Raw genomic sequence first — 27,733 nt, 5'->3', positions numbered from 1 at the left:
ATGGACTCTCCCCGCAGCTGGAGATGCTGCCAGCTGGAGATGCTGCCGCGCTGGTGGAGGACTCTCATGCCCACGTCCACGTGCTGCAGCGAGGCAGCCTTTGAAGGATGCCGAAGCGCATGGGACAATCAGCCAAGTCCTGAGCGCGAACGGCGGCCAAAGCGAGCACAGCTCAAAGGCACCCGAACTCGAATATGCCTGGCAGGGTCGCAGCAGGTGGCCCGCCTGGAGCAGCAGGTGGCCATCACGCTGGTGGTGCAGCAACCGGTGGCGGCTGCCGGCAGCGCCCAAGGGCACAGAGCACCAGTGTCTGATATCCCCTGCAGCGGATTTCGAAGTGCAAAGTTGCGCCTGGAGCACAAGCCTTTAAATCGGCAGGGTTGGAGGACTGCCATCGCTTGGTGCGTTTTGGGGCGGGGGGAGCAGCACACCTGAAGGCTCACCAGCCCCCAGTGCATACATGCAAGAGCCCACGCACGGTCAGAGATAGACAAGGCGCTCGGCCGTGGCTTCAGTCTTCCCCCTGCAGCTGCACCAGCTCCAGTGCCGGAGGGTCTCCGCCTGCCTCGTGGCCCTGGGGCCACGTCGTGGCCAGCCGTCCACGTGCGGCCCTCCCGGCGTGGCTCCCGTGGGCCTTTGTGGCTGCTTTGCTACGGAGCAGAAATGGCTTGCAGCCTGGAGTTGGGTTTGGAGGAATCTTTCTCGCCTCCAAGATGCTCAGTACATTTAGCATTCATTTTCCCACCTTTGGGGGTGTCTGTGTCAATATCACTTCCTTGCTATTTGAGATTCGTGCAAACCCCCCTCAGAATTCAAATGCACACATAAAGTTAGGTTTGTGCAATCCACTGTTTCCCAGGAGTAGAACTTACAGGATTTTCTGCCAAGGAAACACCCGGGTATGTATGCTCATTACCAGCTCTGCATCATGGAGTCATAACACCATAGAAAAAGGGAGCTGGAAGGGGCCATGGAGGCCACTGCATCCAGCTGTCGCAGGCCCCCCGTCTGTGCCCGCCACTCAGATGGCTGTCCCATTTCGCCTCGAACGTCTCTTGCGTGGCAGAGCCCACAACCTTCCTAGGCAACCGGCTGCAGGTCGAGCTGCTCTGGTGGAGAGGAGCTTTTCCAAATGTCTGATCTGGATCTGGGAGCTTGCAGCTTCAGTTGTTTATTCCATGTCTCCGATATCAGCAGAACGAGGCCTCGGCCTTCCTCTTTGGCAGCCTTTCAGGGACTTATGGAGGGATATCAGGTTCCCCCCTCAGTCTTCTCTTCTCAAGGCTGAACATGTCCAGTCATCTCTCCTCACCAGGCAGTGTTTCCAGTCCCTGGATCATTTTTTTGCCCACCTTTCTAATTTTTCTGCATCTGCCTTTCCCCCTCTTTTTACCTGTTTTGGAAAATTCAGTTTTTGAAGAAGTCAGTTTGCAGAGGAGAATCCCTGAGATAGCTGGAATGCGGTTAAAACATCTGCAGCAGCATAACACAGTTATTACCAAATTGGTTCAGGGAAGCTTCTGGACTGGTCTGGTGTTTCTTAAACACAGGTTATAGAAATACTGATTTTCTTTGAATGAATTTCTCCCTCCAAAAGGACCTTTTGTCCCTTTGCTTAGGAAAGACTGGTCTGAGAGCAATTGTTGTATACAAACAATCTCTAGCACAGTGCCCCATAGGTATTTTTCTCCCAGTTTTGCTAGGATGAGTCAACCCCTCTGCTACCGGCATTTTACCAAAAGGTGCCAGTATTTTAATTTTACTGCAGCCTCACGTTTCCTTCAAAGTTGCTGGGATTCCCACTCCAAGGGAAGAGATGCAGAGATAGGAAGCTCAGCTGAGTCCCATGGATCCAGGGGACGGTGGTGCCAAAACCAGACACAAACCCTGCCAGCTTTAAAGAGGGGGCAGCTCCCCCCACCCCCCAGGGCCACTGGTTGCATGGCCCACTGCTGGGATAGTTCATGGCTGCGTTTGGCTTGTCGGCATCCAAATGACCAACATTTTCTGGGCTCTTTACAGCACAGCTCTCCAAGTAGCTAATTTGACCGGGATTTCAGGAGCATCCCCCACAGAGAGCCACCCAAGGCGGGATGGAAGAATGGGAGGGGGCTGGAGAGGCAAATGAGAGACCAGGGCGACTCCAGAGGAAGCCGTGTGTGGTGAGACTGTGGGAGCTGGGTCTTTCAGCCCAGAGAAGAGGAGACTCCGAGGAGACCTGCTGGCGACATGCAGGAACAAGAGCGGGTGCCACGCAGAGGTGGGCCACGACCTTTTCCCCCTGCAGTGGAGGGCAGGACATGTTCCAGCGCAGCAAAGCTGAGGGAACCAAGATGTAGGGTGGATGCCGGGAAGTACGGCTTGGGAGCAGGATACCCAAAGGAATGTCTCCTTCCCCTTAAGACCTGCAGCACGGGAGTTTCCCTCCTGCTCCGGGAACCCACCGTGAAGGAGGTCGGGAGACAGAATACCCAGAGTGGGGTCTTCTCTGTAGTGGCACCCCGGCTAGGGAATGCGCCCCCCAGAGAGGTCCGCCTGGCGCCGACATTGCATGCTTTCCAGTGCCAGGTCAAGACCTTTTTATTCACCCAGTATTTTAAAGTTACAAATTTTAATTGTGTTTTTATTAAATACCTGTTGCGGGTTATCAGTTTTGCTGCTTGGGCTATTAATATGATATTTTGCATTGTTGCATTTATTGAACCACTGTTGTGAGCCACCAGAGGCATGTAGTGATTGGACAGGTTAGAGATATCCCAAATAAATAAATACATACATACATACATACTTCCTGACAGTTGGGACCCCGAGGGTGTGGGATGCGCTTCCACGGGAGGTGGTTGAGGCCCCATTGGTGCGGGTGTTCAAGGACAGGCTGGACGTGCATATGGCGGGCACGTCGTGAGTGGAGCTGCCTGGAGCCTGGGGTCAGGCTAGATGGCCCGGGAGGCCCCTTCTGACTCGCTCTGTGTTTCTATGTAGCTTTTTACACCATCCACTGCCAAATAGTCTCAGAGCAGTCTGCCTATTTCCCCTCTGAGGTTGAGCTCCAGGCCGTACGGTGCAACCATCACGTCCTTTCCCACTCCAGCTGCATGTCAGAATTTGTATTCAGAAATGTTCAGGGGGGGGGAATGGCTTTCTCCCTCTCCCCCCACATTTTTCCTGGGGCTGAACAAAGGATGTTGTTGAAACACAGCTCTTGACATTTTCCTGGTAATGTTATCGAGTTCATGTTACATGTACATGTGCCAGGCCTGGGAAGCGATCTGACCCACTGACGTATTTTCATTATTTAGAGCCATTACATAGTTTGCACGGCTGAGCATCTAAATGGTTCCCTTTCCACACAAGCCCCAACCTGGGTAGATACAAGCCAGAATAGGCCTGTTTGGGAGGTTCAGCCTCACTGAAAAATGGCATATTCTCCTTTTTGCCCCATCACTGATGCAGCTCGATAAATATTTCATGCCCAGCAGCTTAGATTTGCCCTTCCGATAAGGGAACTTTCCCTCCCACGCTGGTGCCACTTTCCCATTTTAGCTCGTCAAGGAAAATTCACATTTTCAGTTGGATTTTGTTGATGTTGTTAGAGGTTTTGGGGTGAGTTGTGTTTTGGTGCAACTTAATTCCTTAATAATCCTTATCTGCAAATTGCAGAAAGTAAAAAATCAGCCTGCAGAACATGTGCAACTCAGGAAAATTTGTTCTGCTGCATTGGATATGTAGAAGTTGAACAAGTCTGAATTCACTGCAGATTCCCACACCATCCCAAAGCAAAGGTCTTTTCACAAATACTCACATTTAAAAAACAGCCCTGTGTTGGAGCAGATGGCCTTCAAAGGGTCGTGTGTGGATATTTGGTCCTGCATATAATCAACACACGTGGATATTTGCCAATCAGCAACGACAATTTTCAGGGTTTTAACTTTTTACTGTTATTTTCATTGGGTTCTTTCGATTTCATTTGGCTCTGCTGCATTAAGTAAACCTTTAATCCCCACCTCAGTCAAACCTGAGCTGGAGAAAGAGCTGCCTCGGGCTGCACCCAGCCCCCATCGCAGAATCGGGGAATCGGGGACGAGTGGGGTGGGAAGGGGCTGGGAAGCCGCTGGTCCCGCCGAGCCGTGGCAGGACCCCAGCTTCCCCCACCCACGTGGACAGCTGCCCCGCTTTGCCCCAAACGTCCCCACGTGGGAGAGCCCTCGGCTTCCCTAGCCACTGGCTGCAGGACGGGCTGCCAGTCTGGCAGTTGCTTTGGGAGGAAGAGGTGGGGGAGAGCGGGACCATGCCTGGCTGGGATGGTGGGGCCTTGGGAGTGTCCCCCATTATGTGTTGGCCTGATGGGGGTGGGGGGTAGCTAGATGATTCTGCACCAAATGGCATTCTAGCTGTTCACCTCTTAAAAACCAGGTTGGACAACTCTCTGAATTTGGTATTGCTAAAAAGATGGCATGTTTATGGGCCTGTCAGGGTCTGATGCAACATTACAGAACATTTTGGCCACTGGGCCGCAGCGAACTTGAGATCGATGAGGGAGGAAGAGAAACCCCGAAGCTGCCCTGGCTTTCTGGCAAGAAGAGGAGAAAGAGTGGGGTGGAAAGACAAGATACGCATAAAAGATGGAGGCGGGTACCGGCGATCATCGAACTGATCTTGCCAGCTCTGGGTTGACCCTGGAAGGAAGGAAGGAGCAGTCCTGCCTCTCGAGCGAGGGAAAAGCACCACTGCGGAAGAGTAACCCAGGACTTCGCCATCTAGGGAGCAAGAGAACTCCAGGGGGACTTTGATGACCCGGTGGCCCCGGGTTCCAGCCCCATGTGATCAACTCTTCCTGGCCTCCCAGGCTGTGAGGGCTGGAAGGACCCGTGGAGGCCGTCTAGTCCTGAGTGGGGCTCCCCTGGAAGTCTCAAGCATGTCATCCAACCTTTGTGGGGCTTGACCTCCAGATCTCTGCTCTGCCCTAATTCCTCCTGCCTTGAGTCTTGGAGGTGCAGCTGGAAGAGGAGAGGATGTTTGCGCCTTCCAGGATCATACAAACAGTAAAGCTGGAAGGCGACCGGGTCCACCTGCTGCAGATATTCTGTTCACAGTTGGCTTCTTGCTCTTTCCCCTCTGCTGAAGGAGGGTGCAGAGCAGCCGGAGTGGCTAGGGAAAGGAGGGGAATCGAGGGGAAAGGAAATGAACTGGAAAGGAAGGGAATGAGAGAGCCCTGCTCTGCGAGCGCATCTCCCATGTCGTGCACCAGGGACCACATCAAGTGCGCTCAGCGTTTGGCAGTGCTGCGTTTTACAGAACACATTTGGGAATGGCAAATTCCTTCTTTCCATAGAGCGAAGGGGTGGCCTGCTAGGCAGGCCTCCCGTGTTTGCATGCAGGGACTGCCGAGCCCCAGGCCTGTGCTGCCTTGGGTTTGGTTGTGCCCCTCTCCTTCCCACCCATTTTAGCAAGCCCTCCCTGCCGCACCGCTTGCGGGCCTCCTCTTTGCCCCAGGCCGCAAACCGAGCTTGGATGAGCAGCGCCAGCTTTGAGCCCTCCTCCTGATTCTGCACAGAACCAGAGATGAGCCAGGGACTGCCCAGTCGCCACAGCGCCACACGAGCCAGGATCCAGCATGTCAGGAGCATTCCCATCTGCTGACAGTACTGGGTTCTGGCTGCCCTGGGAATCGTGCACGAATTGGCCAAGCTTGTGCACTGAGGAAATCGTGCCCTCACAGGAGCTGGGAGAGCATCTCAGCTCCACATCCACTCCTCCTTTTTTGCAGAGCTTATCCTGCCGTTTCAAAGATAGTTTGCATAATATTCTTCTATTTTGGCCATGTGGGAAGGGCATAGACGCCGAAGCTGTGATGCCTGGGCATGTTTGTTCGGAAACGTAGATATTTTCCTTCAGAATGAGCATGTTTACGGTTGCACGATGAGGCATCCTCTCTCCCAGTAGAAAACATCCCTGCCCACGCCTTCTGCTTAGCTGTTCCCAAGCTTAGCTTTGCAATGATGAAGACTAGAAACTTGCTCTTTCTTGTTGCTGCTGCTTTTTCCTAAAAAACGTGGACTTCCCAGGAAGCTGAACTTTTTGGCCGATGGAGCAGCCTGCTCTCCCAGAAATGGCATGCTTGCTTGAAGCCTGTGTCAGTAGGAAAAGCAAGCCCTCTCTTAACACAACTCCCTTCAAAACACACATGCCATTTAAAGTGAGGCAGCTCCAGGAAGGGAGCGGAGTGGGAATTCGCTCTCCAGGGTCCAGTGCATCTCTCTCAGGCATCATCTCCTCTGTGCTGCATTCATTTGCTTCCCGTTTGCTGCTTTGACTGGTTTATAAGAGCCTCTTTGCTGAAATATCTCAAGGAGGCGGCCAAAAGAACTGGCAGACATTTCTCTCATTTCAGATAAAGCCTTCCAAGTCACGCCTCTGCAATCTGGTGCCCTTCCGATGCGTGAGATCACAGTTCCTGTCATCCCCAGCCATGCTCTCTGGGAACCATGGGGGCTGTGCTCCTACCCCTCCCGTGGGGAAAAGCTGTTTGAAGTAACGGCTTGCACCAACAGTGCCGAGCTCTGGGTGCCTGGAGCCTGGCATTTACTTCCCACTGAAACATAAATAAGTGGAGTTTACTTGTCTTTCCCTTTTTACAGTATCAGTGGAAGCTGTTTCCGCTCTGAGCTTTAATCTAAGCCAGGGGTTCTCAAACTTTTTCTGAAGGGGTTAGGGTTAAGGTTGCCGGCAGTGGGGCGCAGGCCAGGGAGGGGGTGGGGCATGTGCGCACGCGATGCGAGGCACCGCTTGCTCACGTGGAGATCGAGTCCAGAACAACCTCCTCACCAGCAGGCCGCCACCGGGCATGCACATGGTGAGGCACTGGCTTGCTCACGAGGAAATCGTTTTCTCTGATCGAGCCCAAAATGATCTCCCCACAAGCAAGCCGCCGCTGGGCGCACACAGCAAGGTGCTGGCTCACTCCCGAGGAGGATGTCGTTGCCTCCGAGCGAGTTCAAAACGACCTTCCTGCGAGCAAGCTGTGTGCCCACACGCGCAGTGCGAAACCTCTGAGGCAGGCTGGTTAAATGGGCATGGTGGACCGGATCCAGCCCGCGGCCTTAGTTTGAAGACCCCGATCTAAGTGTTCGTGGTGCTAAACAAGTTCCAGAACCACAGACAGTGTCTTGAAAGCACAGGTTGGAGGCTAAAGTGAGCACCCTGGAACCATTTTTGCCCTTCTTCCACCCCCACCCCGATCCTGCCCTCAGACACCAAGAAAAAGGCCCAGAGTCATGTGTCCCACCTGCTAAGCTACAGCCTTTCCCCTGAAAACCTAGGAAGGTTCCAGTCCTCATGATCCTGAACAAGGGGCTGTTTTGAACAGGAACCAGCTTCATAGTGACTCCAAGCTGGAGAGTAACTGTGCATCTCACCAGGCTATCGAAGGAACGGACCTCCCTGTGCACGCACACACACACACACTTCTCCCACTGGATTTACAACCCTGCATTCTGACACAGGGCTCCAAGAACAAGGATGTTATTTATTTATCTATCTAGAAAATTTCTATGCCGCCCCATTCGCCGAAGCCTCGGGGCGGCTCACAAAACATCAAGCCCAAGCCATTTGCCACGGCTCTGCTTGCAATTTGGCCTCCCACACCAACACCCAGCAGCCCCAAAGCAGCCAGCAGGGGCAGAAATGCCTTGGCACCCACAAGCTGCCGGCCACCACCCCTGGGCCCCCGAGGGATGCCGCAGGAACTCGGAACCTGCAGACCTGCTGCCTGGGCGCCCCGATGCTGCACCCGCGTCCCAAGAGGCACTGCAGCCAGCCCCTTCCACATGCAACGGGTCCTGGGTGCGACCCCGGAGCCCTCTGCCCAGCCCCGCAGGGGTGCACGCAGCCCAGGACCCCGCGGGTTGCCGCCTTGCCTCGCAGGTGTGCACCTGTCTTGCCCCACAACACACAAACACACATCCCACCTTTGCGACCTGCAGGAGCCCAGAAGATGGATCAGTGCAGCTCACAAGCTGGCCTTGCCTTGAGATGCTCCGGAAGACACGCCACCGCTCGGAAGGCCGCTCCTCGACCCTCGCAAAGACACGCACACTCACACAGACACACACGAGCACAGGACTGTTCTAAGTATACAGCCAAATCCCGGCATATTTCATACTTGCTCCACTAGGAGAGTGTGTGGCTCTCTTTTAGAAGATCCCTTTTTCTTTAGGTCAAATGGCCGCCCTCGTCCTGCTGGCTCTCCTGCGGCAGAAATCCAAACGTGAGCTTCACCTGTGCGTTGCACCTGAGAGGGGCCTGGAACGGGAGCACAAGCAGCCTGGCCGAGAAGGGGAAGTGCAGAAGGCAGACGCGGGGAACGCCAGGCGGGCAGATGGGAAGGTGGCACACAGGGAGCGGGTGAAGCCCACACTGTCCTGAGTGGCTCCGCTCCGAAAGCCCTCCTAAGATGCAGTATAAGTTAGGCTTTTTAGTCTGGAAGGAAAGCACAAGAGAAGAATCGAAGGGCACAGCAGGGCAGGGCAGGGCCGGCGAGGTGAGGCTGGACCATTTTCTTAACGGGCTGGGCAGACAGATAGGAAAGGGGCATTTTTCTAACTGCAGGGTATGACTGCAAAACAGAACCTCCAGGAAGAGGAGCAGGGAGGCCCAGAAAGGCCAGGAGTGTGGCCCAACACAAAATCGCAAACTTACTTAAATCGCTAAGAGGTTCTTTTGCGATTTTTTTTTCTAATGTGATCACTCAGTTCTCCAGAGTGTCATTTGATACCGTTGCATTTGAATGGCTTTGGTCCCTTTTGACGGCGAGGGGGTTTTCAATTTATCTCCATATTTATCCTTATTTTCTTCTGTTTATCCTGGATGTATTGAATGTCATCGGTTTATTTATGATGCTATTGCTGTCGTTCCTTTAGTTGCGTACTGTTACATTGCCTTTGTATTTTGTTATGCTTTCTAATATGTAAGCTGCCCAGAGAGCCAATGGCTAGTGGGGCAGCATAGAAAATGAACGAAGGAGTGAATCTTGGCCTCCATATTCAAGGCCAAAGTACCTAGAAGCAGAGTGAGTCAGAAGGGGTCTCCTGGGCCGTCTAGTCTGACCCCAGCGCCAGCAGTACATGAGTAGGTTTTCCAAGAACAAGGCACGGAGAAGGCAGGGGGTCAGGCCTGCAGCAACTGGTGGGGGTTGACCCTTTCCCCTCCGATTGGCCCTAGGAAGGGAGCATCTCTGGCAGCCACGCTTGCTTCCCTCCTCGGAGGAGCGGCAGCTTTTGTGGAGTGGCTGCCCTTCAGCACCACGGCCCAGAGAGCGTTTGTGCCCCTTCCCATGCCTTGCAGGCCCCGCCTTGACCACCCGTTACTCCTCGCCAGGTGCTATTCTTGGCTTAAAAAGAGATACAAACAGCACATGTTCAGCTGTTATGTGCATTTTGGTCCTCACTCCTCTACAGTCTTTTGTATAATTAAAATTTGTGCCTTTTAACTCTCCTCTTGCAATTGAGATCAGTGCCTGGATCTTTCCTTGTGACCATGGCATTGTGTAAACATCATGTTTCCTGATCGTGATTTGGAATATCCAATAAGCTTGTGGAGTCCTTGTCCATCCTAGATTCCCCATCCTTCCCATTTTTAGAGAGCGGTATTTCATTTATTTATACACCTATGAATCATATTTGGACACCCAACATGTCTTACATTAATCTTAGAGAAATGCGCAAGCTTTACAAACCATTATACAATCCTGGCGCAGAACAATGCTTCATTGTGTTCAGCACTAGGCGGCCTTGGCTCCCACTAGAGACCTCTCCTTCGCGGCATTTTGGATCCTCCCTGCTGCGTTCAGCCAGGGGTTCTTCTCCCATCAAGGGAAAAGGGGGAAAATTCAGAGCTTGGCCACCTGCTCGATGCTGCAGTGGCCTCCAGTGGTTGCCATGGCAACTCCAGGCCAACCAGGCAAACAGGTTGGAACAAGCCACTGAAAACACAAGCAGTTTCAAAAATTTAAATATGGGTCACGACCAGAGTCCTGGAATGGATAAAGTTTGTGAGCCAAGTTAAATTTCCCCATGAGGTTAATCCGTTCTGCATTTCTTTTTAATGAGAAAAATGTGAAGCGAAGCAACAAAGAACAACAAATATCATGGCCATACCGCCCCCCCCCCCCGGTCCCCGAGCACCAGTGCAGCCATCTCCCCGCACCCCAGCAGGACCGCGATCACACCCGTCATACCTGCGTGCCCGTCATCCAGGCACACTGGGGAGGGGAGAGGGGGCTGCGAACGCGGGCGTGCTGGGGGGGAGACCGGCGCGATTGTGCTGGAGGGAGATGGCAGAGATCACAGGCGGGGCGCTCTGCCACCTGCCCCCCACTGCCCCCAGCACGACTGCGGCAATCTTCCCACTGAGGGGGGGGGAAAGGCCACGATTGCAGTCACCACCCAATGCGGAGTTTGTGACCTGAATCAACATTTCTGTGATTTTTTTTTTTTTTTTTGCGACCTGATTTGGTCATGAACTGAGGTGTTCGTGAGCCAAGGTACTGCCGTAGATGCATTTTTTCAAAAATTAAGAGTTGCATTTCATGCTTTGTCCACTTAATGGCAGCAAAGATCCAACGTGAAAAGCAGGTGGCTCTTTTTCCCTGCTTTGACTTTCGCATTCAGCCCACCCCACCCCGGCTAGATGACCCATCATTCCAACTCCCATGGGGACATTGCTTTCCATGGTGGGGATCCTTGCTCAAGCACAGCTGGAAGGAGGATAAGAGGGCCTTTGGACCAGAGGTTGACCCATGTTTGGTCATACACAGTAGGAAAAACAGAATCAGGGAACTGTAATTTTGGAAGGAGCCATGAAGGCCATCAGGTCCAACTCCCTGGATTATATGATCGTACAATCATGGAATAGTAGAGCTGGAAGGGGCCACCAAGACCATCAAGTCCAACCCCCTGCTGTAGCAGGACACCAATTTCCACCATCCCACTCAGATGGCTGCCCAGTTTCATTCTGAATGTCTCCAGGGTGGGAAGACCCACCACCTCTCCAGGCAAGTAGTCCCATTGCCGTATGGCTCTGACAGCGAGGGAGGTACACCAGGAAGGTGCGAACAGAATGGTGGTGGGAAAACGTGCTCTTTCATGTCCCAGGATAGGGAAGGAGGTCTCCCCTCTGGATACTGAAACAACAATGCTGGAATCCCACGGATCCCTCTGGTTGCTGCCCCTGAGATGTGCAGACCGGAAGAAGTCCTACAACTCCCACCATCCCCCAGCCACCAGGGGAACCGTGTGTGGCTATTCAGGTGTCAGCTTCCACCCTGATCCATTTTCTCCCCCTTTCGTGAACCTGCCCCCCTTTTTGGAATATCAGCAATGGAGCTCTTTCCCGGGCACATTCACCTAAACCGGACTCCAACTTTACCCCGACTTCCTACTCCCTAACCCATAATCCCCAATCCTGAAATATAAACCTGAACCACAATAACCCCGGCCTTCTTATTTATGTATTTATTAAGAAATCGAGGGCTGCATTACTTGCTTTGTCCACTTGATGGCAGCAAAGATCTACTGTGTAAAGCAGCTCCTCCCTTTCCCTACTTTGACTGTCACATTCACCTAACCCGAATGCCACCCCACCCCCACTGCCTACTCCCATCTTACCCATAATCCTCGTCCCTGAAATATAAGCCCGAACCGCTGTGACCCTCGCTTTTGAATAAATGCATTCTGTAAAAAACAACGAGCAGTATTTTACGCTTTGTCCACTTGAGGGCAGCAAATATCCACCATGGAAAGCAGCTGGCTCCCTTTCCGTACTTTGGCTGTCAAAGTCACCTCATACAAACCCCACGCCTACCCCCTACTCCCTGCATCTGAACCCATAATCCCCATCCACGAAATAAAACCCCAAAATACAACAAACCTTGCCTTCATATAAATGCACTCTATAAAAAAACATGGGCTGCATTTCACGCTTTATCCACATGAGGGCAGAAAAGATCCACAGTGAAAAGCAGCTGGCTCCCTTTCGCTGCTTTGACAGTCACATTCTCCAGACCTCAAACTCACCTCCAACCGCACCCCTTCTCCCTGCACCCGAACCCACACTCAGCATTTCTGATATGCATCCCTGGAATGCTACAAGCCTTCCCTTCTATTTTATGCATTTCTTTAAAAATCATGGGCAGCATTTCACGCTTTGTCCACTTGAGGGCAGCAAAGATCCACTATGGAAAGCAGCTGGCTCCCTTTCCGTACTTTGACTGTCACATTCACCTCATACGACTCCAACACCCACCCCTACTCCATACACCCGAACCCATATTCCCCATCCACAAAATAAAATTAAACTGCAACAAAGCTCCATTTCGTATACAAGCGTTGACTAAAAAGTCACGGGCAGCATTTCAAGTTTTTTCCAAATGAGGGCAGCAAAATTCCACCATGAAGAGGAGCCAGCTCCCTTTCTTTGACTGCCACATTCCCGACCTCAAGATAAACTCCAACTGCACCCATGCTCCCTACTCTTGAGACCCGTCGCCACCACCACCAAAAGACCCGCTGCCGCCACGGCTGACTGGCGTCCCAACGCCCACTGAGGACGCCACTGCCCCGTGAGATGGATGGTGCCATCGCAGGACCTGGAGCCGGGACGCTGCTGGCCTGCGGGCCCACCATCCTGCCAGCGAGTGCTCCACAGGCCCTGCTCCTGCCCCCGCCCCCCCCCGGTGTGGGTGAGAGCTGCACCGGTCTGGGTGTGGGGGGTGGGGGAAGGGCTATGGCCTTTAACTCGCTGGCCGTGACCAGGGCCTGCGGCCTTGGGCCAGCAGCCAAAGGGCATCGGCCGAAGGGCGTCGGCCTAAGGGCAGTGACGCCATTTGGGACCGTTTGGGGGCTGGGCTGGCCAGGGACTTTGTGGATGGGTTTCCTTAATTTGTAATCGGGTGGTTGCGGGGGTTTATTGTTTTTAATTGTTTTTATCTGGTTTTATTCTGTTCATTTTTAATGGATTCACACTTGGCTGCTTCCATGGGGTTGCCTGGGGAGTGCGTGGGCGCCGACATTGGGGTGGTCTTGGGCAATGGGCGTTATGGCGTTGGGGGTTTAACGGGTCTGCATAGAGGGAGAGACAGATGGTTGACACCTGTTCCCCCTTCTGGTTCTTCCCCCAGCCAGAGGGCGCCAGGTAGCCTTGTCAACCACCCCTCGGGCCTGACGGTGCTGCTGCTCAATGCCAGGTCGGTCAATAATAAATCTTCTCTCATCCATGACTTGATTGTGGATGTGGGGGTCGACCTGGCTTGCATCACAGAGATCTGGGCGGGAGAGGGGCGGGGGGACGTATTCCTCTCTCAACTGTGTCCGCCTGAGTAGCTGGTTCAGCATCAGCCACGCCCGGGGGGGGAGGGGAGGGGGGTCGCTTTAGTTTATCGAGCCTCTATTTCCCTTGTGGGGCTCCCTGTCCTCTTGAGACCGGGTCTAGAGTGACTTTACTTGGCACTGGGCGACCGATTGGTGATTCTGCTGGTGTACTGTGCACCCATCTGCCCATCAGACTCCCTGCCTGAGCTGACGGAGATCGTCTCGGACCTGGTGTTGGAGACCTCCAGGATGCTGGTCCTGGGGGACTTCAATCTCCATGCCAAGACGGTTCTAACTGGGGCGGCTCAGGACTTCATGGCCTCCATGGCAGCCATGGGGCTGTCTCAACATGTCATCGGCCCAACCCATGAACATGGACACACGCTGGACCTGGTTTTCTCAACGGGGCAGGAAGAGGGGGATCTGAGGGTGAGCAATTTGTGTCTGACTCCCTTGTCATGGTCAGACCACTTCCTCGTGAGGTTTGAGCTTGATGGCGGCCTTTCCCTCTCTAAGGGTGCGGACCCATTTGTGCTGGTCCACCCTCGGAGCCAGATGGATCCAGAAGGATTCCTGAAAGCTCTGGGGGAGTTTCCAGTTGATAAAGCTGGCACTCCTGTTGATGCTCTGGTTGAACTGTGGAATGGGGAAATGCCAGAGCTATTGACACGATCGCTCCTAAGCATCCTCTCCCGCCCGGCAGAGCCCGTTCATCCCCTTGGTATACACCTGAACAGGTGATGATGCAGGTTGGGAGACGGCTAGAGCGTAGGTGGAGGAAATCTCAGGATGAATCTGACTGAACGCACTTAAGAGCACACTATTCGGCCTATGCTGTGGTGGTGAGGGCAGTGAAGAAGAAATTCTTCTCCACTTCCATTGCCTCCTCACAGTGCCATCCAGCGGAACTTTTTCGGGTGGTACAGGGGCTGGTACAGCCAGGCCCCAAGAAAGAGCCTGTACCACCCTCAATAACCCGCTGTGACGACTTTGCCCAGCACTTCAAGGAGAAAGTCACTCAGATTCGGCACGAGCAGGACTCCACCAGTGACTCAGATTCCTTAGGGGAGGTGCCAATGTTACCGTCTGGTCACGTATTGTTGCATGAGTTTCAATTATTGTGGCCTGATGATGTGGACAAGGTGCTTGGACAAGTACGTCCCACCACCTGCTTATTGGACCCTTGCCCATCTTGGCTACTTAACAAAGCCAAGCACGGGATAGGGGACTGGATCCTGGAGGTCATCAATGCCTCTCTGAAGGACGGCTGGGCGCCTGCCCCTCTAAAGGAGGCGGAGGTCAGGCTGGTTCTAAAGAAGGCGTCCCTGGATCCAGAGATTGCCGCCAATTATAGACCAGTGGCCAACATCCCATTTTTGGGCAAGGTGCTGGAGTGGGTGGTGGTGGGGCAACTCCAAGCTTTCTTGGATAAGACTGATTATCTGGACCCATTTCAGTCCAGCTTCAGACCTGGGTATGGTACTGAATCTGCCTTGGTCGCCCTGTACAATGAGCTGTGCAGAGAGAGGGATGGGGAGTGCGTCCCTGTTGGTTCTTCTGGATGTCTCAGCGGCTTTCGATACCATCGACCATGGTGTCCTTCTGGATAGGCTAGCGGGATTGGGGGTCGGAGGCACTGCTTGGCAGTGGTTCCGCTCCTACCTCAATGGCAGATTCCAGAAGGTGGTGCTGGGGGACTATGGCTCTGCGCCATGGCAGCTATGCCATGGAGTTCCGCAGGAGTCTATTCTGTTCCCCTTTCTCTTCAACATCTACATGAAACCTCTGGGAGAGGTCATCCAGAGGTGTGGGCTGCGGAGTCATCTGTACGCTGATGATACCCAGCTCTACCTCTCGTTCTCCACCAATCCAGGTGAGGCAGTGGCTGTGCTGAACCGGTGCCTGGCCGAGGTAAAGGGCTGGATGAGGGCCAATAAACTGAAGCTCAATCCAGACAAGACGGAGGTCCTGATGGTGGGTGGTTCGAACTCCTGGGTAGGTGACTTGGATCTTGCCCTGAATGGAGTTGCACTCCCTTGAAAGGCCAGGGTCCACAGCTTGGGAGTGCTCCTCGACCCAGAGCTGACTTTGGAAGCTCAACTGTCAGTGGTGGCGAGGAGCGCTTTCCATCAGCTTCGGCTAATTCATCAGCTGCGTCCCTACCTGGAGGACAGCTGCCCAGCGACAGTGATGCATGCATGGGTTACTTCCCGGTTGGATTTCTGCAACATGCTGTACATGGAGCTGCCCTTGAAGACAGTCCAGATACTTCAGATGGTGCAAAACAGAGCAGCCAGGTTGCTGACGGGGACTGAGCATTATTCTCATATAACCCCAGTCCTCTACCAGCTTCACTGGCTTCCAATCGAAGTCCGGGCTCAATTCAAGATGTTGGTAATCACTTATAAAGCCCTTAACAGCTTGGGACCTGGATACCTGAAGGAATGCCTGCGGCCATATTTGCCCTCCCGCCCGTTGAGATCGGCAGCAGAGGCTCCCATCCGGGAGCCTTCCATGAGAGACATCAGGAAGCAAAGTACCCAGAGGAGGGCTTTCTCTGCGATGGCGCCCGATCTATGGAATGCGCTCCCCAGAGAGGTCCGCCTGGCGCCATCATTCTTTGTTTTTCGGCACCAGGCCAATACCTTTTTATTTAAACAGTATTTTAATAATGTTTAATATTTATATATTTTAATTGTGCAGCCAGTGTGTTTCCAGGTTTTAATTGTAATTGTTTTATTTATTTATTTATTTCTGTGAGCCACCCCGAGACTATGCAGCAAGGGTATGGCATATAAAAACTTTAAATAAATAAATAAACCCATAATCTACATTCGTGATATAAATCCGTGCACTTCAACAACCCTTCTCTTCCAACATATGCATTTCTTTAAAACTCAACAGTAGCCACAGGATTGGAAAAGGTCAGCTTACATCCCGATCCCAAAGAAGGGCAATGCCAAAGAATGTTCAAACTGCCGCACCATTGCACTCATTTCACATGCTAGCAAAGTTATGCTCAAAATCCTACAAGCTAGGCTCCAGCAGTATGCGGACTGAGAATCACCAGAAGTACAGGCAGGGTTTCAAAGAGGGAGAGGAACTAGAGATCAAATTGCCAACGTACGCTGCATCATGGAGAAAGCCAGGGAGTTCCAGAAAAAAATCTACTTCTGCTTCATTGACTATGCTAAAGCCTTTGATTGTGTGGATCACAACAAATTGTGGCAAGTTCTTCAAGAGATGGGAGTACCAGACCATCTTATTTGTCTCTTGAGAAACCTGTATGCGGGTCAAGAAGCAACAGTGAGAACTGGACACGGAACCACTGACTGGTTCAAAATTGAGAAAGGAGTTTGGCAAGGCTGTATACTGTCCCCCTGCCTATTTAACTTATATGCAGAACACTTCATGAGAAAGGCGGGGCTGGATGAATCACCAGTTGGAATTAAGATTGCCAGGAGAAATATCAACAGCCTCAGATATGCAGATGATACCACTCTCATGGCAGAAAGTGAAGAGGAACTGAGGAGCCTCTTGATGCGGGTGAAAGAGGAGAGTGCAAAAGTTGGCTTGAAACTCAACATTAAGAAAACTAAGATCTTGGCATCTGGTCCTCTCACTTTCTGTCAAATAGATGGGGAAGAAATGGAGGTAGTGACAGATTGCATTTTCCTGTGCTCCAAGATCACCACAGATTGGGACCGCAGCCAAGGAATTAAGAGACGCTTGCTCCTGGGGAGGAAAGCTATGGCAAATCTAGATAGCATACTATAAAGCAGAGACATCACCCTGCCGACAAAAGTGTGTACAGTCAAGGCTATGGTTTTCCCAGTTGCAATGTATGGCTGTGAAAGCTGGACCATAAGGAAGGCTGAGCGCTGAAGGATTGAGGCCTTTGGATTGTGGTGCTGGAGGAGACTCTGCAAGTCCCTTGGACCGCAAGGCTATCAAACCGTTCAGTCCTGGAGGAGATCAACCCTGACTGCTCTTTAGAAGGCCAGATCCTGAAGATGAAACTCAAATACTTTGGCCACCTAATGAGAAGGAAGGACTCCCTGGAGAAGAGCCTGATGCTGGGGACGATGGAGGGCAAAAGAAGGAGGTGGTGGCAGAGGAGGAGGTGGGTGGATGGGGTCACTGGGGCAGTGGGCCTGAGCTTGGGTGGACTCTGGGGGATGGTGGAGGACAGGAGGGCCTGGAGGAGAGTTGTCCATGAGGTTGCGATGGGTCGGACACAACTTCGCAAGTAACAACAAAGAATCATGGGCAGCATTTCACGCTTTGTCCACTTGAGGGCAACAAAGATCCACCATGGGAAGCAGCTGGCTCCCTTTCCGTACTTTCACCTGTGGAAGCTCTTGTATATCCAAATGCATTGCATTTTGATATGATTGTGAGTTATGATGATATTTTGGATAATGATGGAGGATTGAAACCGAACCAAGAATTACAAGAGCAGGGTATTGATATTTCTTGGTGGCATAAGGTTCAAATACATTTGCGATATCTTAAAGATTATAAAATGTGGGGTTTTTAAGGAATTAACATTTGACCAAATGATCTTAAAATCAGATGAAAAAATGATTAAAAGACTGTATAATTTTCTTTTGGATATGAGAATGGAAGATGAATAAATTAAGGAAACTATGATAACATGGGCACACAATTTTGGATATAATATTGAGTTACAGAAATGGCAAAGTTTGTGGGAAAAAATATCAAGGTAACCTTAGAAACCTCATATAAAGAAAATCTTTATAAAATGTTTTATAGATGGTACTTATCGCCAAACAGACTAACAAAAATGCTTCCAAATATGTCAAATGGATGATGGAAATGCAAACATAAACCTGGTACTTTTTATCATATGAGGTAGACTTGTGATAAGGCAAAAAAAAATTGGGTTAAAATACATAAATGGCTTGAGGACATGTTACAAAAATCTTTAATATTTAAACCTGAAGTCTTTTTACTAGGAATTGTACCTGATGATGTCGATAAACGAGCAACGTATTTGATTCTACATGTAATCACTGCGGCAAGGATTGTACTTGCCCAACATTGGAGGAGTGAAGAACTGATTTTAAAAAAGATTCTGGACTGTGCTGAAATGGACAGACTGACCTTGTCTTTGAAAGAGGAGGAGGAGGAGACATATTTCTATCAAACTTGGAACTCTTTTTACTATTGGCTAGAGAAACGGGACTATGCATAGATTTGAATATGTCTACGGATTGCTATAAAAAAATAATGGGGGGCTGACCCAGTAGGTCTGATGTCTCTGATTATTGTTTTCAGTTTTTTCTTTTTAGTTTGTAGAAAATAATAATAATGATAAAACTTATTCAGAAAGAGAGAGAGAGAGAGAACCAGGTCCAGAGTGTGACCTTGTTCATGGGTTGGGCCGGAGACATGTTGAGACAGTCCCATGGCCGTCATGGAGGCCATGAAGTCCTGAGCCGCCCTGGCCAGAACAGCCTCAGCGTGGAGACTGAAGTCCCCCAGGCCCAGCATCCCAGCGGTCCTCGACACCAGGTCCGAGACGGTCTCCGTCAGCTCAGGCAGGCAGTCTGCTGGGCAGGAGGGTGCACGGTACACCAGCAGGATCCCTGATCTGTCCCAATCGCCCAACTCCAGGTGCAAACACGCTAGTCCGTTTCAAGGGAACAGGAAGCCCCGCAAGGGAAATTGAGCCCCAATAAATTGGGAGACGCCCCCCTTCCCCTCAATTCTCAGTTTTGTCCTCAAACCTCCGGATGCCTCCACCCTCCATGACTGCAACTTGCGCAACCTGGTTGTGCGTCCAGGAGAACTCGCCTCCTCTTTGCTAGTAAGGGTGGGAAGGAGAGGGGCACAACCAAACCCACAGCTGCGCAGGCCCCCGGGCTGGGCAGTCCCTGCATGCAAACCTCGGGAGGCCTGCTTAGCAGGCCACTCCTTGGCTCAATAGAAAGCAGGAATCTGCTATTCCCAAATATCTTCCGTAAAACACAGCACTGCCAAAGGTGGAATGTGCTTGGTGTGGTCCCTGGTGCAGCGGGAGGGAGATGCTCTCTCAGAGCAGGGCTCTCTCATTCCCTCCCCTCCCATTTCATTTCCCTTCCCCCTCGATTTCCCTCGTTTCCCTGGCCTTCCTGCTGCTCTGCACCCTCCTTCAGCAGAGGGGAAAGAGCAGAAAGCCAGCTCAGAGGCATCTTTCTACCTGGTGGGGCCAACAGCTCAAAGCAGCCTCTGAGCAGCCAGTGAGAATCGGCTTGCGCTGGGAGGGGGGTCCAGCTGCAGGGATCCAGTTCTCAGCTGCAACGAGAGAGGCCTCCTGGGACACCCAGTGTGATCCACAGCTCCAGCCAGCTCCACTCACGGCTTGCCTGCTATGTGCATGTATAGCCCATCCTTGAACACCCTCAGCAATGAGGCCTGAACCTCCCCCCACAGAAGCCCTTTCCATACCCCAGGGGTCCTAACCGTCAGGATGGGCTTTCTGGCCTCCAAACTGAGCTGCATTCCTAGAGAAGCTCCTCAGACATAATACAATTCATGAGAGAGAAGGTGGCCGCTGTATCTGCCCAGCCCTCCAATTATACGAAGCAAAAGTACTGGCTCAACTACTGAATGGATCTCAACAGGGGCCTTTCCCAAATACCGAACTAGTACAACAGGCAAAATTTCTGAAGGCAATACTGCATGGCCCTCGGGGGGTCCCCAATTCAAAGTAAGACCAGTGAGATCAAAAGTGAAGCTAGGATCCGGGGGGGAGGGCGGGGGGGCTGTCCTGGCGCACTGGCCCAGATTGAGATCCTTTCCAGTTGGCCTTGATCCACTAACATAGAAACATCCAGCCTAGAAACAGAGCGAGTCAGAAGGGGCCTCCCGAGCCATCTAGTCTGACCCCCGGCTCCAGGCAGCCCCACTCGTGACAGGCCTACCAGGTACATGTCCAGCCTGTCCTTGGACACCCGCACCGATGGGGCCTCAACCACCTCCCGTGGAAGCCCACTCCAGACCCGCAGGTCCTAACCCTCAGGAAGTACATCCTGGCATCCAAATTGAACCTTGGCTCCTTGAGTTCTCCTCCCTTGCGAGGCCATTCCGAAACCAACTGGATTCAATCCATCGAGCAGAAAACACCTCTCTTGGACCTTCCCCTACGGACTGTACTAACTATGGGCTTCGAACCTTCAAGGGACTTCATCAAGCAGCACAGAGCAGACCCTGAGAGACAAACCGACCCAGGAGCCGCCCGGAATCCTCTCTCGCGGGGACCATGGGCAGTTGCAAGAGCTCACCCACCTCGAACAACAGGAACTGCACAATCACAAAAGGGCTTTTACCTTGGCCCTCCTTAACAGAATCCCTTGCATTTTGGGGGGTACAGTGAAAGGGATCCCCCGGCCAGAGCGCCTCTGCCCCCATGGGGTGGGACAGCCGGGAGCTGCAGGGCTCATCCTGCGGGGTGCAAATTCCATTGGGATATTAGCGCTGCAGTCACTTCCCACTGAAGAATCACCTCCCGTCCAGGGGGAACCACCGTTGATCCACATACCGCCGTCTGGGACTAATCCAGCATTAACGCAGCATGTGGCGAAATCCTCCGCGGCCGCGATGGGTGTCCGGAGACGGCGTCTGAGGGAGTGTGGCCCCACCCAGCTGGGCACAAGGCAAACTCTGGGCATGCCTGTTCCTCAAGAGGACTGCTAGGGCCTACAGCACCCGGATACGGCGTGCAAGTATTTGGGGATCCAACTATCCAGCCAAGCCAGAGGGGCAGGTGGGCGGACACGGAGGCAGCTTCCCCGGCGCCCTCGCGGCTGCACAGGCGGGGTGGCACGGCGCGCTGGCCCCCTGCTTCCGTGGGCGCCAGACTGGGCTGCAGAAGCCAGTCCAGCTCCCCTTGCTCCCCCTCTCCGGTGCGGGGAAGAGATCACCTACCGGCGGCCAGAGCTGGACCACCGAGGCTCCGATCTCGACTCTGAGGCTTCGGCCAGCACAGAGAGCCTGCTGGAGGGGGTGCAGTGCCCGGATCCCCAGGGTCGGTATTGGGGCGCTGCGCACCCTTCTCTCGGTCCTCTTCCACTCCACTGCTGCGGCTCTCAGCGGCCTGCCCCCCCCCCCGGGCTCCCCTCCGGGCTCTTCACCAGCTCTTCTCGTTACAGGAAGCAAGGTGCCTCCCCCCCGAAGCATCAGTCCCTCCACCAAGGATGTGGCTGGATCCCCAAGCGCCCCCCCATTATTGTCTCCCACCACTGGGGCCACACCTTATGGCACTCCTTCTCCGACGCTGCTTAAGGGGGTGCCGCTTCATCAGGGCCCCCCGGAGGCCGGCAGGCCAGGCCAAGCAGCCTCCCCAGGACTGGAAAGCTGACAGACTCGCCCCCCCCAGAAGCGGCAGGCTGCCTGCGGGGGGCGCCAGGAGCGGCTCTGCACCGGCGGGGCCGATATTCTGTGCACGTGTGGCAGGCGGGTGCCTGGAAGGCCCCGCTGGGCATGCAAGGTTTGGGTCTCCTCTCCCACTGAACCTGCTCATGGACACAGCGACTGTTGAGGAGCCCGGTGGCTCAGCAGACGGGAGCTGCCAGGATCAGACCCGGCCTCCTGGGGAGGGCGGTGGCCATTCACACCTCCCCCCCCCCCGGCTCTCCCTCCGCTGCACCCACACTTGGCCTCCCTACAACGAGCCAGTGGCCCGAAAGGGGAGTTGAGGCACGCTTTATGTTTCTGCTTTAAATTTTTTTTCATGACCGCTTTCCAAGTGGTTTACAAGAACTTAAACATGTTGTGATAACTGTTCAGTGGGAGACGAGAAAATGTATGTTATGTTGTTTATATATTAAAAGAGTGCACTTTGGGGGCAATGGAAAGAAAAGAGTGTTCAGAGTGTTTGTGGCATGCCGACCCACCTCCTGCGCCCCCAGTCGCCTCGTCTGCTGAGCGGGGCCTGCTCAGGTGCGCCTCTGGCCACCCAGGTGGCTCTCCCAGGGCCGTGTGGCACTGCCCGGACAGCGCATGGGCTTGGCGTGCCCGCTCCGCAGGAGCAAAGCCCCTCACAGTTCACCCCGTTTGCTTCCAGCCGCGTCACGGATCCCCAGAGCGGTGCTGCCTGGGACTTGGCCTGCAGCCATGCAGGCTTCCTCTGGAATTCCACACCCTAGAAATCTCAGCACCTTCCGCTTTGGGGTGTGGGCTGCCCCAACACAGGATGGGTCTCTGGGACCATGCAGAGAAGCAGAGCCTGGCTCCAGCCGGCTCCATTCATAAAAACAGAAACCAAGCAAGGCAGGAGGGGCCTCCCAGGCCATCTAGTCGGACCCCGGCTCCAGCTGGCTCCGGTCATGACATGCCCACCATGGGCATGTCTAGCATTTCCTTGAAATCCCTCACGGACGGGGCCTCAACCACCTCCCATGGAAGCCCATTCCATGCTCTTGGGGTCCTGACCGTCTGGAAGTTCTTCCTGGCATCCACCCTAAATCTTTGTTCCCTGAGCTTTGCTCCATCGGAGCGCATCCTGCCTTCCTCTGCAGGGAGAACAGGTCTCCACCCACCTCCGCGTGACACCCCCCACGTACCTACACAGTGGCACCTCGGTTCACGAATGCTCGGTCCACGGCCAATCGGGTGGCGAACAGAAATTCTGGCAAGACGCTGCATTTGTCTGCAAACTCCACACCAGGGGACGAATGCGGCCCCTCATGGCTGCCTGGAGCTGGTGGGAGTTGGAGGCCAAGCCATCTGGACACGCCCACAGGCTGCCGGCCCATCGATTGCTTTCCAGCAGACCAGCTGCATGCGCCCCATCAGGTCCTCATGTTCCACCAGGACAGCCTGCCCCCAGCTGGGGGTGCTGGGAGATGTAGTCCAACACAACGGCAGGGGAGGAGCATGCCCTCCTGAATTTGCACCAAGCTGCCCAATTAGTCTCAGTAAGGAAATGCTAACCCTGAGGCGTGACCCCTGGCCAGCCCGGTGCAGCGGTTAGAGCACAGAGCTGGGACGTGGGCGGTCCGGGTTCAAGTCCCCGCTCAGCCATGGAGCCAACTGGGGGACTCTGCTGCGTGTCGGCCCCCGCACAAGGCAGCACAGCCGTGGGACCAGGCTCTCCCGGCACAGCAGGAGCAGGGGGCCAGGCGGCCTCTTGGCAAGTGCCCTCATGCCAGCAAAGGCACCGTCGTATGCAAGATGCCCCTGTGAGCAGGCAGCCCTGGAGGAGGCCCTGGCCAGCCGGCTCCCCTGCGAAGGCACACCCGCTCACCTGCCCCGCAGTGCCGGGCACGCGGCCCTCTGCGGCCCGCACCCCGGGCGTCCCGCCACGCGCCTCCGGTAACGTTGCTCCGCCTCTCCTGGCCCTAGGGCGACCAGGGCGCTGGGCCCCGCCACTTCGGGGTGTGCGTCAGCGCGTTGACCGGCGAGAAGGACTCGGTCCCCGTGGTCATGGAGAAGCTGCTGGAGCACGTCGAGATGCATGGCCTCTACACGGAAGGCATCTACCGGAAGTCGGGCTCGGCCAACCGCATGAAAGAGCTGAAGCAGTTGCTGCAGGCAGGTAGGGGCAGGACCCCACTCGGGCGGTCGCCTCCGTCGAGCCGGTTCCCCCGGGCAGGCGGCGCCCCCTCCTGCCTCCTGCCTGGGCTGCTCTGGGGCTCGTCTGGGCTCGCAGTGGCGCCTGTGGCCCAGTTCCTCCTTGGCATGGGGATGCTCAGCCCGGCTGCCCAAACAGACCGGAGGAGGAGCCAGTGAGAATATCCGTGCGAAATGCACACGCAGGCCCCCGAAGCCCCGACGGGAGCCGGGCAGAGTCCGAAACACTGCCAAGGCACAGGTGGAGTGCTTAGCGGGCCAGGAAGCCTCTCGGGGGTTTCTTCAGGGGGCCACCGCTCAGGGGCACGTGCCGCAGGCCTCATTGGACGCCTGACGGCTCAGGGTCCCCAGCAGAGAGCCCCACTGCCCAGGGCAAAGCTGGGGAGGACCAGAGCGAGCGGGGGAGGCTGCTCTTTCCACCTCGAGCAGGGCTGGTGCCCTTGGCGTTGCCGTTAAAAACGTCTGGAGCACTTGTGGGGTTCAGAGGCCTGGAAAGCAGCAGGAGGGGGTCTGTGGGCACAGTGCCAGACTCTGCAGCCGTGACGGCACACACCGTGCCCTGCAGCCTTCCCCTTCCCCTTCCTCCACAGACCCAAACTCAGTGCAGCTGGAGAAATACCCCATCCACACCATCACGGGCATCTTTAAGCAGTGGCTGAGGGAGCTGCCCGAGCCGCTCATGACCTTCTCCCAGTACCACGACTTCCTCCGAGCGGTGGGTGAGTGTCCCGCCGGCCCCTCCGGCCACTCAGGCGCTTGGAGCGGCGGGCAGAACTAGGGAAGGGCCGGTCTCCCCCTCGCAGGGAAGGCCGGCCCCAGCGGTCCCAGAGTGCCATCCGGTGGGTCCAGAGGGCGGGGTGCTGGGTCGAGCGGGTCGCCCCGCACGAGGACACGGGGCCAGCCCTGCTCATCTCTCCCCGTCCCCCCTCAGAGCTCCCGGGGCAGCAGGAGCAGCTCGCTGCCATCTACAGCACCCTCGAGCAGCTCCCACAGGCCCACCACGACACCCTGGAGCGCCTCATCTTCCACCTGGTCAAGTGAGCCCCCGCGGCCCCCCACCCTCGTGGCCTTGCCCTGCGCCCGCGTGCTCCTGGGGCGCTTGTGCCCTTGCCTCTGCGGGGAGGGGCGTAGCTGCAGGTGCAAGCAGGGCTGCCGTGCTGGGGACAAGGGCCGTCTGAGCGGGGGGGGCGCTTGGGCTCTGCCGCCACACAGTCTGCGCCCCCCTCCCGGCCGGCCCCTTCAGGCACGTCGGAGTGCGGCTCCCACGGGCCCGCGGCCAGCCAGGCCGGGCGCGCCGGCTCACACGCACCCCTTTCCCCGACCCACACGCAGGGTGGCCCTGGTGGAAGACGTCAACCGGATGTCTCCCAACGCCCTGGCGATCGTCTTCGCGCCCTGCCTCCTGCGCTGCCCGGACCACTCAGACCCCCTGACCAGCATGAAGGACGTCTCCAAAACGACCATGTGAGTCGGCCGGCTCTCTGCCACCGCACCCACTGCTGGGCGATTCCTTCCTTTCGCCTTGCACCTTCTGTCCGCTCCCCCGACCCTCCTCCCAGGCATGCCTGCCCCCAGTCGCCCCCGCCGTGCATCCCAGCCCGAGTCCGCTGTCACGCCAGCTCACTCCCCGGCACTCTTCTCTCCCCGCACCCCGGCGGACACAGATGTGTGGAGATGATCATCAAAGAGCAGATGAGGAAGTACCAGGTAAAGATGCAGGAGATCTGCCAGCTGGAGGCTGCGGAGACCATCGCCTTCCGGCGGCTTTCGCTGCTGCGGCAGAGCACGGTGAGCGCCGGGCTGGGCATGTGGGGATTCCGAGGGGGCCCATCGGAGAGCCGGGCTGCAGCCCCCGCAGTCCCGCTGGCTGAGGACCGGGGCGGGGCGACGGGAAAGGCCGCTTTGCAAGCCACCAGCCCTTCCGAGTGAACGCAGGCGCAGGCACAGGCACGCGATCCAGACGCTGGAGGACGAGTCCAGCACAGGTCTCCCCAGGGCAACAGAGGTGGAACTGGAGGAGCCGAGCTCTCCTGCGGTGGGGCTGGACAGCGACCCGTCAGCGCTGCCGAAGCGGGCTCCGTTTTGTGGGGCCGCCCCCAGTCCGCTGGAGTGCCGTCCAGCCGGGTGCCGCGGGCTCCGTCGCCAGCCGGTGGGGCCGAGGACCGGCAAGGACCGAGGCGCTCGCCAAGCCTCCTCGGGCTCTGCGCATGCTCAGCGCTTGCGCGTTGTGGCTCCCGCCCGCGGGAGGGCAGGGGCTGAGCGGGCGGGCTTTGGAGGTCGTTCCGTCCCGGCGGAGGAGGGGTGTGCCTGCCCGCGTGCAGCAGGAGGGCCACGAGACGGTCCTCAAGAGGCCCTCGCTGGAACGGGGGAAGAGCCGGCCACAGCGACCCGGCCTGAACCCAACCCTCTGCCCCCAGAGTCCAGTGCGGAGCGCAGTGCTGCCCCAGGCCAGAGGGGAGGCGGTCAGCGGAGCCCCACGGTTGGGTGTTCCTCGCCCAGCAGGGCGAAATGCCTCCCTCTGCAGAGCGTGCGTGTGGGGCAGAATGCGGTGGGCGCAGGAGGGAAGAGGGGCTGCCGGCGGTGCCCGGCCCCTTGGCGCGCACAGCCCAGGCCCGCCCCACGTCTGCCTCGCCCCGATGCGCACAGCCGCTTGGCCGGGCACGTCGAACGCCCCTGGATGCGCCCTTCCTGGCCTGGGGGCAGGGGGCGCCCCCCGTGCGGTGCCTTTTATGTCTTCCACGCTTACCCAAGGAGAGGAGAGTGGGGGAAGCGAGGCGCAGCTCTCTGAACGTGCCCTTCGTGTGTGTCTCCTTCTCTCCAGCTGTGTCCAGTAAAACTTGGGTTTTCTTCTCCCCGCGAGGGAGCCCGGGTAGGTGGAAGACCTGGTGAATGGACTGCTGCCCCACCCCACCCTCTAACCCACGACAGCACCCAGTCTCTCTCTCTCTCTCTCTCTCTCTCTCTCTCTCTCTCTCTCTCATCCTTGGCCGAGGGCCCAAAGGGCAGCTTTTCGAAATGACCCCCAGTTGCGCCTTCCGCACCCTCACCCCGAAAATCGCATGCCTCGGCGCAGCCCAGATAGCACCCTGCAAGACCCGCATTCGTCACGGCTTCACTTCGGAACACCGGGCCTGCCTGTTGCTTGCGGGAGAGCCGTTCACACTAACCCCCGATGTGTTGGGCTTGCACGTATCTCTGCCTTGTAATTGCTGTCAAGGGACATCTGGTTGGCTCGGGATTGCTCAGTGGGGAGGGGCATTCCTTTGCACATGCTCAGAAGCAACCTCGAGTGACAAAATTCTCCCATCCGCAGCATGCAAAATGCACGAGGCGGACGTTGAGCCCGCCAGGAGAGGCAAGAAGAATTTGTGGGATGCTTGGCGGCTGAGAGCCCCTTGCGATCCTCTGCGGTTGCCCTTCGCAGCAGCCCTGTGGGGAAGACTCAGTCTTGTGTGCCGCAGGGGATGCTCAGGCCCGGTCCTGGTGCCGCACCGGCCCGCCACTGCCCCCCAGCCCTCTGAGCGTTGGAATTGGGCACCCCGAGCAGAGACTGCTTCGTGATGCATTGCAGCTCAGAACGGGGAATGAACCGGGCCAGCCGGGGGCCACTCACGAGCGCCGGGTGGCCGCTCGCCTCCCGTCCGGCTGAGAGGCTGACCGCCGCCGGCTCCCCTCGCTCTGCCTTGCAGGCCAAGGACCCCCAGGGGGCAGATGCAGACGGAGGCACAGCAGCCAGACTGGGCGCCCTGCCTGAAGAGGAGGAACCGGACAGCGGGAGAAGGAGCTGCTGA

At 55.7% G+C, this 27,733-nt stretch overlaps 1 protein-coding gene across 1 annotated transcript; it reads left to right on the top strand.

Annotated features, from left to right (window-relative positions):
• On the top strand, positions 1-27,733 carry LOC123025185 (unconventional myosin-IXb-like). Its single transcript, XM_044433703.1, has 9 exons — positions 1-379; positions 8,216-8,403; positions 23,715-23,907; positions 24,533-24,661; positions 24,874-24,979; positions 25,275-25,406; positions 25,607-25,730; positions 26,764-26,811; positions 27,632-27,733. The coding sequence occupies exons 1-9, from the start codon at positions 1-3 to the stop codon at positions 27,731-27,733; spliced, it is 1,401 nt and encodes a 466-aa protein (XP_044289638.1).

This window comes from Varanus komodoensis, unplaced genomic scaffold (assembly GCF_004798865.1).
Source record: "Varanus komodoensis strain SLA01 unplaced genomic scaffold, ASM479886v1 scaffold26, whole genome shotgun sequence".
NCBI lineage: Eukaryota > Metazoa > Chordata > Lepidosauria > Squamata > Varanidae > Varanus > Varanus komodoensis.
Note: the sequence above shows the minus strand (reverse complement) of the source record. Positions and strands in the feature narration are given on the sequence as shown.

What these genes read in the sequence shown, in the direction of transcription:
- LOC123025185 (XM_044433703.1), top strand. Translation starts at nt 1, where the DNA reads ATGGACTCTCCCCGCAGCTGGAGATGCTGCCAGCTGGAGATGCTGCCG. An exon ending in CAAGCCTTTAAATCGGCAGG is followed by an intron (nt 380 to 8,215) that starts GTTGGAGGACTG and finishes CTTTTTCTTTAG; the next exon opens with GTCAAATGGCCGCCCTCGTC. An exon ending in CTCATCTTCCACCTGGTCAA is followed by an intron (nt 24,980 to 25,274) that starts GTGAGCCCCCGC and finishes ACCCACACGCAG; the next exon opens with GGTGGCCCTGGTGGAAGACG.